This window comes from Xenopus laevis, chromosome 6L (genome assembly GCF_017654675.1).
Source record: "Xenopus laevis strain J_2021 chromosome 6L, Xenopus_laevis_v10.1, whole genome shotgun sequence".
Classification (NCBI taxonomy): Eukaryota; Metazoa; Chordata; class Amphibia; order Anura; family Pipidae; genus Xenopus; species Xenopus laevis.
The window spans coordinates 101726911-101737909 of NC_054381.1; the positions used below are offsets into that span (position 1 = coordinate 101726911).

Genomic DNA, 10999 nt, shown 5'->3' on the forward strand with positions numbered 1-10999 from the left:
AAGTTGAAAATAACACCTGATGACAAAATATGTATTTTTACTGGCTGGGCTGGTGAAAATGCAAGGTGGCTCTGTTGCAGCTACAGGGATTATTTTAGCACATATTTTGACATAAAAAACAGACAAAAAAATAAGGTTATAGGAAATCTCATCCACCCAATCCCTCCCCCCCGGATGTATGAAGCATTGATACAGCATCAGCGTGAAGCTCATTCTATACAAACATACAATATTTGGAATATTGTAGGAAAAAGCACCTGTTCTTGGGTGTTTAAGGGCCATTTATCAACAAGGGGTTTTCACCTTCTAAATTAAACTTTACTTATGAGAGAGAATGATATATTCTGAGGACAATTTTGCAACGGATTTCAGATTTATATTATCTTGGAAATTTTATTGACTCCGGTACTAGGAATGAGGAAAATGCATTTTAGACATGTTCAGCCAAAACACCACGCTCCTGCGATGCCTCTTGTAGGCAACAACCTTACCGTAGTTTTAGTGAAGATCAGTATGAGTGTCTTTGGTGCGCCCGCGTGTAATGAGATCACCGTGCATTATCACACTGCGTCGCTTTCGTTTCCGAAGTTGCTTGAATTTTCCTCGTGAGGCAATTCGGACGACTTCGGAAAGATGAAGCATCGCGTGTGGTCATAACGCAGGCGACTCTCATACAGCCAGCGCAGGAGAAGATGGAAGCGTTTCAGAGAGATTAGTCGCCTCAAAGAAAGAGCAATTTAGCGCAGGCGTAAATCTCCCCGAATCGCCTGGTGTGGACTAAGCCTTAAGATCCCAATTAGTCCCCCATCTCTATTTCTTGCTTGACTTCAACTCACATGCTCTGTGCTGCTGCACATTTTACTGAGCTTAGGGACCAACTACACAATATACAGTCACATTGGATAAAGATGTCACAATATAGAATGATTATAAATTAATACAAAGATAATTACTCACTGTCAACACAGACACCAGTGCAAACTAGGCACAGACATGAGACACAGTGCAGATGATACCCCAAATCAGTGGGCCCTTTGAGATACACTTTATAAAGGCAGCACTGCGCCCATAAATGTTTCCCTACTGATTTTAATGTCCTCTAGAAATCTTCCCTGCGCCAGAACGAGTGTATTGCAACTGTGTATCCATACAGATCTCCATTTCCTCGTGTCTGGCAGACTCTTGAAGCTCCTCCCACACTCACTCTGGGCTGAGAAGCATGCTCCTAATCACTGCAGGAAGCTTGTCTCCAGTGACAGCAAAGACTATTGTGATAGATGGGTCAGGACAGTGCTTTCCTTGGCTGCAGAAGCTTGTCAACCATTGGCTAACAGTGACAGCAAATTTATGTTTTTTATGACGATGCAAGAAACCCCTTCCCATTGGTGCCGGACACAAATATCCCTCATAATTGCTGTGTGTGTGTGTGTGAGACAGAGATGGACTGGAGCCTGGTGCCTAATTACTGAGTGTGTATGGGAATGGGGGTGCTGTGGGGCCTCACAGTGGGTTGATGGGACAGATTCCTCTTTCTAAACCCTGAACCTCTGCAAGCCCACCTCCTATATTCACATACCCCCCTCCATTGTGATTTACTCTTCCTGTGGAGCTGTAAGGGCATTCAGGAATCTTTTTGTGAATAAACACTGGCAATTCACTCAGATGTGGCAGCAATAAGGCCAATTTCTACTCATATGTCCAAAGACAATTGCTGCAAAGTGTCAATGTTTCCTTTTAGTTTGGTCTATAATGATCATGATTTATTCATTATTGTGTACGTGAATATCCTTGTGATTCAAACAGGGGAATCCAATGGTGTTCAAAGGTCCATGTTACCCCTCAGCAAGTCAGGGGTACGAGAAGAGATGGGAGGCTTCTGCCGAGTGGGAGAGCTCATCACTGGAGACCTTCTATGGAGAAAACAATTACAGGGGGTTTTTATAATAACTGCTATGGGCCATCAATGGCAACCTGCATCTCGACGGATTAATTACTGCGTCCAATGGAAAGAGGCAGACGGAGTCACCATGACACTGACAAGAAAATCACTGCACGGCAAAGTGACAGTTAATAACGGTTTTCTCACTTTCATTTCTGGGACCAGAGGTGAGTGGACCATTACACACCACACAGGGGGACAAATTAAATAATAATGACATAAATGCAGAAAATGGATATTTAATTATGTTAATAGGTAGTGCCTGGGATATTAGTCTTGGTTTTGCATATTTTCTCTCATTTTAATAGATATAAAAAGTGATTATGGGAGAGTTGGGGGTCGAGGGAAGGGGCACGGGGGTGCAGGAGACTACAAACCTCCAGATATAAAATATTTGAAATTCAGATTGTTCTTCTAATATTTATATGCACATTTCTCTGTATTTGTCTCAAGTATTAAAATTAGCTAGTTTAGAAATTATTAAGGGAGGAATCCTGAACAGTGTTTGGAGTGATAGTTGGCCACTTGGTGATCAATTTCGTCTTCTAATACTATTAATATTCATATTTCTCTCTGTATCTCACTTTGTATATAACATTTACTTATTAAAAAGCTTTTAAGTAAAAACAAAGAAAGTATTAAGGGTAAATGTCTGGAATCTCCCATGTTAACATGTAACAGGGGTCACTGACAGCATTTGGAGAGACAGTTGGCCACTTGCTGTTCAGGTTTCTCCTCTAATGCTATTAATATTCATACTTCTCTCTGTATCTCACTTTATATATAACATTTACTTATTAAAAAGCTTTTAAGTAAAAACAAAGAAAGTATTAAGGGTAAATGTCTGGAATCTCCCATGTTAACATGTAACAGGGGTCACTGACAGCATTTGGAGAGACAGTTGGCCACTTGCTGTTCAGGTTTCTCCTCTAATGCTATTAATATTCATACTTCTCTCTGTATCTCACTTTATATATAACATTTACTTATTAAAAAGCTTTTAAGTAAAAGTTAAGAAAGTATTAAGGGTAAATGTCTTGAATCTCCCATGTTAACATGTAACAGGGGTCACTGACAGCATTTGGAGAGACAGTTGGTCACTTGCTGTTCAGGTTTCTCCTCTAATGCGAGAAATTGAGTTTTTTTGCTAGGGTCCAAATTACCATAGCAACTTGATATGAATAAGAGACAGGATTATAAACAGGGGAGGGTCTGAATAGAAAGATGAGTAATAAAACGTAGCAATAACAATAAATGTGTAGCCTTACAGAGCATTGGTTTTAGATGGGGTCAGGAACCCCCATTTGAAAGCTGGAAAGAGTCAGAAAAACAAGGCAAATAATTCAAAAACTATAAAAAATAAACAATGAAGACCAATTGAGTTAGCAATTCTATAACATACCAAAAGTTACCTCCCCTTTAATATGTATGGTGATCAAGCAGCCAGTCACAGTTGGATTTTTGCTTAAGATGTTTGGCTAACCTGAGTCAGTGCCACATTACAGGAAAATCAGATTTCCAATTTTTGAAAAAAAAAGGAGTTCTAAAATCAAGATGAGTGTATGATCAGTGCTCACGATCTCTTTTTCTTTTCGTCTCCCCATAAAGTGAAAGTTCTGAGCGATCTGTAGCGACTTCATAGCGATTTCTACCTGATTTCCTGTGATTTCCTGCGATTACCAGTGATTTTCCTGCGAGATATTCAGTATTTTTGACGTTTCCTAGGAAAAACCATCTTCCATTCACGTCTGCTGATCTTTTTTTTTTTTTTAAAAACCCAACTGCTCTTTTAAGAGCAAAAAGACTTGGGCGCAATGCCATTCTGCGCCCCACGGAGGAAGGTAAGGTGGCTGTTACAATTTAATTTGACTTTAAGAAATGTTTTTTTAGTCCTAAGGTTTAAGAGGTCCTAAAATGGTTTTGCTATAGGGCTTAGTAAATACGGTCCCTGTTACTGCACTAATTAGTAGATTTGGGATAAGGGCATCTTTCTTTTTTTTTTTTGTATTTAGGTTTTTATTGGTTTTTACATTACACATTATAGATTACGAATTACAATTTACACATTTAACAGTAATAATTTACTAAATAAAAATGGGGAATTCCTGTAAACAGTAGTCTAGGAATAAACATCATTTAAAAACCCACACTTTAAAATCTAATAAATGAGGGGGTAATAATAAGTGATAAAACTACCCAAAGTGCATCTAAAATTGTAAAACCCATCCATTTACCAAATTTACCTTTCCTATTGTGATATTATTATGGGTAGGATAAACGTGTTGTTATATAACCTAATACCAATAGTGTTGTGAAGAATGCCCATGAAATTATATAAACCAAATGCCAGGGCTGATGTGTAGTTCTGTGCCAGTGTTACTCTTCCCCAAATATATCCATGTGTTGGTTAGGGCTCGTGCTAGTGTGTATACTTATTATGAAGATCTAATATCAGTGGGATAAGGGCATCTTTCACACAGGGTAGTACCATTTTGTTATTCAGCAAGTCTTGGGCCTTATACTGTCCCTAATAAAATCTTTCTCTTTTCCCACAGCGACAGTCGGAATCCAGCTCCCTCTCTGAGATTTACAAGGTGAGTAGAAAAGAGGGGAAAATAATGTGAACACTCACTGTAAATGCTGCTAGAGCATGGAATCTGGGAGTTGGTTTGGTGATGGACATATTTTACCCTTTTTAAATATTATGTTATGCATAAAATTCTCCTTTTATTCTATTTTGTTGTCCAGCCTCCTGATGGTCGGCTGACCAAGGATGTGCTCCTCGGAGAGGGCGGCACTGGAGACGTCTACCAGGTAAGGGACCAACTAAATTAGGGTTGAATAGAAAGAACTTACTCAGTGGTTCACAAAAAGGCTTAAATAGCTCTGCACTGAATTTAGTATCTTCCCAAAATGCCTTGTTAAACCAAGACTTGCTAAAACAAAGTGTAAGTTAAACTTTTCTGTCTGCATTACAGGGACGACACCATCGGAAAGGTGTGGTGGCCGTGAAGATAGCCAACATCAGTCGGGGTAACCGTATCTTTATACTTCTATTTGTTATATCATGCCTGTTTGTGAGGTTGCCTATGTGAGCTTAAAGGGATTTCTATTATTCCACTCCAGGATGAAGACTCAGTCTGCAGGGAGCTGATGTTTCTCCAGCAGTTCAGCGGCCACAAGAACGTCGCCTCTTTCTTTGGAGCCTACTACAGGGCTCCACTCACGGAGTGCTCATCGGAGCTCTTGGAAGTAAGAAATTATTTACCGTATCACATTCATCTATTATGTGCCAAACAGATCACTGCTAGAGATGATATAATACACGGCCCTTAAATAATTTCTTTCTATTGCAGATTGCTCTTGAATACTGTGGTGGCGGTTCTCTCCACAACCTCATCAACAAGACCAATGGCCAATCCCTGAAGGAGACCTGGATTGGTTATGTCTGCAAGGAGGTTTTAAAGGTAAGGTCAGATTTACCCCTTAAGGACTTTTCTTTAATTGCATAGATTATATATACAATCTGTTTGTTGGGAATGTTTTAGTCTTATGTCTGTTACATTCTCTATCTCCCCAGGGTCTGCACCACATCCACAAGAACCGGGTCGTTCATAAAGACATAAAGAGCCTGAACATCATGCTCACAGAGACGGCCAAAGTGAAGATCAGTGAGTAAAACTTACAGTTATAATGGAGTAATGGATGGTGGGGAGCTTCTGTGAATTTGGAGTCAGGGGGTTTTCATAATTCAGGTTTCTATCTTATTGTGGTCAAACAAATTATTTTCCATTAATATATTCTATCTGTCATTTCAGTCGACTTTGGAAACAGCTGGAACCTGGACCCGCAAACTGGATTGTGCCACGAAGCGGAAGGGACTCCACATTGGATGGCACCCGAGACCATAAGGCAGAAGGGTCAGCACCTGGCGTATGACACCAAAGTATGTTGTACTTATAATACTTGTAACAACACTGAGCATTTACCTATTAGTGTTAATGGGACATAGAGGAAGTAATTTTCTCATGGGGGGAAAGAAGTTTTTCTGAAACGTTGGGTTTCTTACCTTTTTGCACAATGTGTCTGCTTTAAAATATTTGTTCTTTTGCTCAGTTATGTTACTGCTATTGTTTGTAATGGAGATGTATTGCTGTATACGTTTATAAATATAATTTAAAAAAAGCATTTTCTCACGTTTACATATAACATGGTGTGCTTTATTACTAGGGTGTGCATTGGGATATTTTAGAAGTTGTATTTTGTTCTGTTTTGGCCATAATTGACCTAAGGAGAATGCCATGTACTTTTGCTCCCATACAAATATATGTATATGTTTCTAAAGTAGAATATGAAAGAGTAGTAGCCTCCTTATTTAGATTTTATTAAAAACCCACTAACTCAATTCTCTCCTTCTAATGCTCTTTTGTTTGTCTTTTGCAGTGTGACATCTGGTCGCTGGGTATAACCGCCATCGAAATGGCCGAGGGACAAGAACGTAAGTGAATCACAAGAATTGTGGCTGCTTATGGATACTTTATTTTAGACTTTGAGCAGCAAGAACTTCTGAACCAGAATTGGAAGAATTGAAGCTTATTCGCCATTTCCAGCAAAAAGACCTTTTCGTAAATAGATCTGTTATAGACATGTTTGAAGGGTCTGATATATTTGTTGTTAACTTCTAGCTTACGCAGGGCAATACCCAGTGGAGCACCTGATCAGAGAAGCCCAACCACCGAAGCTTCGATCAAAGACCTGGTGAGTCCTTCCCATGTCTCTGTGCATTGTGTCTGTGCAATGGAACTCTGCTTATATACTTACATCAGTGGTTTTTTGCCAACTTCTATATCCAAACAGGACTGTTACATTCAGACAAGTCACAAGTGATAATAGGGCAAAAATTGCAATAGCTCACCCTGGGTTCCAATTTCCCACTTTAAAGACAAGCTGAACTGGATAATGGTTAATGAACGACTAACCAGTATAATTATGGATAAAAATGAGAAACTCAAGGAAATATGGGAACCATGGTATAAATACTCTTTCCGACTACAGAAACCCCTTCGATCCTTTTGTAAGAACTATATGATAACATCATATGTAAGCGTTTATTTTGTAACACTTTGAATTTTTCAGACCTGGAATAACTAATACTTAATGATATTTCGTTCCACTGTAAACCCATTGCATTACTCTATAGTATGGCATTTAAGGGACCTTGCAGAAACCACCCTAGAGCATGCAATACTAATCACCAATGTTTATTAAATATAATATGCTGTCAGTAAGTACTGTTGATTTAAAGTTTCCTTTCCTTTGAACGATCCCCCAGTCAGATTGAGACGGAACCGATTTTATTTCTGTCCTCTCTCTCTCTCCCCCATTTCTTTTCTCTATGCAAATATTTCATGCGATTACATAATTGTAATAACTACTTATCTCTTTTGATATATTAAGATTCAAATAAAAATGTTTGAAAGAAGCTATAATAGGGGAATTTCAGTCTCAGCTTTGGGGATGTGTATTTTATTTTAAAGATCCCATAACTGTGTTACAAGAATATGGCTTGTTTGATTGCAGCTCCACATCATTCCTCTAAATGCAGGCTGGGTTATGGGTGCGTATGGTCTCTGCCCTAACTCCTGCATTTACAGAGGATTAAGTAAAAATGTGTGGGGAAATCATTGGACATTACCAGTCCCCCCTACACACATAGCTGTAAGGGTCTATGTCACTATAGATATGCCAATATTGTCCCCTTCATATCTTTGTTGACTGATATGGCATAGCTGTGGGTAATCCTGGGATTTGGGATTCCTCTAACACTTCAGGAATAACTATTTGTTTCTCATCTATATATTGTTATTGTACTTTAGCCAGGAATCCTGCTGCCCCCATGCTCCTGTGATTCCTATCCCACCCCCAAAATGGCCACACAGCTCACAGCCAAACTGAATTAATCAGGGCACATCAAACAAAGCAAAATATATTTGTAGCTATAACCATATATCAGTTTAAAGGGGTTGTTCACCTTTGAGTTATCTTTTAATATGATGTACTAAAATATATTCTGATACAATTTGAAATTGGTTCTCATTCGTTATTATGTATGGTTTTTGAGTTATCTGGCTTTTTATTCAGCAGCTCTCCAGTTTGCCATTTCTGGTTGCTAAGGTCCAAATTACCTAAGCAACCATGCATTGCTTTTAATAAGAGGCTGGAATATGAATTGGAGAGGCCTGAATAGAAAGACAAGTAATGAAAAGTAGCAATAACGATACATTTGTAGCATTTGTTTTTAGATGGGGTCAATGACCACCATATGAGAGCTGGAAAGAGTCAGAAGAAGAAGAATTCAAATAATTTAAAAAATATAAATAAAATAATGAAGACCAATTGAAAAGTTGCTTAGAATTGACCATTCTATAAGATGCTAAAAGTTAACTTAAAAGTGAACCATCCCTTTAATTCTATGTGATGTTTAACATTCTTTAGTCATTTTCTCTCTTTCTCAGCATTTTAGGCATTTGAAGGGATAGATGTTTTTTTACTAGATAAAGCTAAAAGAACTTCTCATTCCTTTTATCCAGGTCACAAAGTTTTGTGTCTTTTCTGGAGTCCTGTTTGACGAAGGATCCTTCTGAGAGAGGAAGTGCTGAAGAACTCCTGCAGCACCCATTCATCAAAGAACTGCCCCCTAAGAAGATCATCAGGGCTGAGATTGAAGAACATCTCCGGGCTCTGCAGAACCGGCCGGCCAAGAAAGGTGAAGGAATCCATTATATCTGATACAACTGCACCATCACAGAGTGTAAATCAACACTGAAATGAGACACTGCAAAATGAAAGTGGTGCTGGGAATAATAAAATGTATTTTTATTTTTTTTTAAATGTTTTATTGCATTTTACTTTTGAGCAGAATACATTCCTTATCGCAATATGAATAATGAAAATATTTTAAGGGCTACATCACCTTAATATTACATTTTAGTTCGTTATTGACAATGAGATTCTAAGAATTTGCATTTGGTCTTCAGTTTATATTTCATAATTCTGCCATCACATCAAAGTTGTGGGTTGGAAAGAAAACCTCTTTGCCAATGACCTTGTGCGTGGGGCCCCACTATGGACCGCTACCCGGGAAGAAATTTCTCTGTACGGTGTCTGTCCATGTTTATTTAAAATCTATCTTATCATTTCCAAATAATTGGACAAAACAGGAATTTAATGTTGGTTATTTCCTCACTTTGCTTTTTTTAATCTATACAGGATTGAAGGGAAAAGCTATGAAACAGCTGCGTCGAGCTTGTGACTTCTACGCACGCAACACAGCAGAGGAACAAAAAGTGGCTCTGCAAATGGCCCTGGAGGGCTTTCCCTGTAGCTGATCTTGTGGCCAGTAACAGCAACAGCCCAGAATGAATCTCTTGTGTAAAATTCTAGGTGAAAGAAACATCCACAGAGAAAGGTACCGTCTCCATTCAATATCACTATTCATTGGTTCTACAGAGCATTAGACCAACATTCTCTGCATTTACTGCTTGAAATCTTTCCCACATGCAAAGAGACAAGCAGATAAGTGCACACCCTGAGATGTTATGGGCTAAATCAGGGTTTTCTCTGCTCACAGACAGTAGCCTTATTGCATCATACTGAAATAAGAAACTTTCTAAATACAATCAATTAAATATTCTGTACAGTTTCTGAAGTAATCAAGTTTATCTTAAGTATCCCTCTCTCAGCATTTGTTTCTCTTCATTCTCTCTACATGCAGCAGTTGGGTGTCAGATATTCATTGACAATTAGATCCAATATATCTTATAGGGGGGCTTCATTTCCTAGCAGATGTATTAGAGCTCACTCAAACAACTGATTCCAGTACAAACAAAATCTAATAAAATAACTGCCATGTAATCCTACATGATGAGACATGATGTCTGGTGATTTTAATAGTGAGCTCTAATACATCTTCTAGGCAAAAGGACCCCCCCTATAAGATATACTGGATCTAACTATACTGGATCTAACTAGCAATGAATGTCTGAACCCCAACTCCCATGAAGACAGAACGAAGAGAAACAGATGCTGAGAGAGGCAAAGTGAAGATAAACTTGATTATTTCAGACACTGTACAGAATATTTAATTGATTGTATTTGGAAAGTTTCTTATTTCTCATATATCCATATAAGGTTGCTGCCACCACAAGGGGATTTTTAAAATGTATTTGGCCTATAAAGGCTTAGTAACATTCATGAATCTGTAATTCTAATTCTCTGCTTTCCTACTATTACCCATTACTGTTAATGAGGCCTATGCCAAAGTATAAAATTCTTTCTAATGCCATGCTTCTTAATGAATATTCATAATGAATATGATAGATTACTAATTGATTTTTATTTTATATTACAGGTGAAGCAGCTCAACCAGTGGTGACTTTGAGATTAGTGCAGCTCCACCAGCAGTGTCTGCTCCTCCCCTGAAGCACCAGGATGATCATTTACTAATGTAACCAGTGGCATCTATCTTGAGATCATGCAACACCACCAGCAGTCTCAAATTCAAGGTTCACATCTCCACCAGTGGTACCTTACATTTCAACTACTGTACCATTATTCTACCCACTGCTTCTATATTTCACACATATCTATTTCACACATATCTCTTCTTCTTCTACTGTTCCTCCTCCACCATGTTGGTACACCTTCAGCATTTGCAGTTCCACCTACCATAGCCCAAACAGTGCCTCTATTTATGGCTCATTTAATATTTAATTTCAGGCTACCACAGCTGCAACAGTGGTGTCTGGAATTCATGTTACTACATCATAAATCTCTAAAATCACATCACATTTCATACAACCATTGCTCCAATAACGACATCCGCTTAGAATTTCACAGACTTAGAAGTAGCATTTAGCATTAGCAGTAGCATTTATCAGAGATATTTTTTATTACCATACCTCCACCCATGGCCTCTTCTTTTCATTTACCTTTAGCTCCACTATCAGCCTCTTCCCCTTATTCTTCTGAACCTATACCAGCAGGCTCAGTCATCATACC

The 10999-nt window shown here is 38.5% G+C and overlaps 2 protein-coding genes across 2 annotated transcripts; both read left to right on the forward strand.

Annotated features, from left to right (window-relative positions):
• Positions 1–3753: 3753 nt before the first annotated feature.
• Positions 3754–5671, forward strand: LOC121394473 (serine/threonine-protein kinase mig-15-like). The gene is made up of 6 exons (XM_041565628.1): positions 3754–3780; positions 4495–4533; positions 4688–4753; positions 5066–5191; positions 5296–5406; positions 5520–5671. Exons 1-6 carry the CDS (start codon positions 3754–3756, stop codon positions 5616–5618), a joined length of 468 nt encoding a protein of 155 aa, XP_041421562.1. The 3' UTR covers positions 5619–5671.
• A 454-nt stretch (positions 5672–6125) lies between these two features.
• LOC121394697 (serine/threonine-protein kinase 3-like) lies at positions 6126–10661 on the forward strand. The gene is made up of 5 exons (XM_041566330.1): positions 6126–6437; positions 6625–6697; positions 8530–8705; positions 9209–9407; positions 10350–10661. Exons 1-4 carry the CDS (start codon positions 6419–6421, stop codon positions 9325–9327), a joined length of 387 nt encoding a protein of 128 aa, XP_041422264.1. The 5' UTR covers positions 6126–6418; the 3' UTR covers positions 9328–9407; positions 10350–10661.
• Positions 10662–10999: the final 338 nt, after the last annotated feature.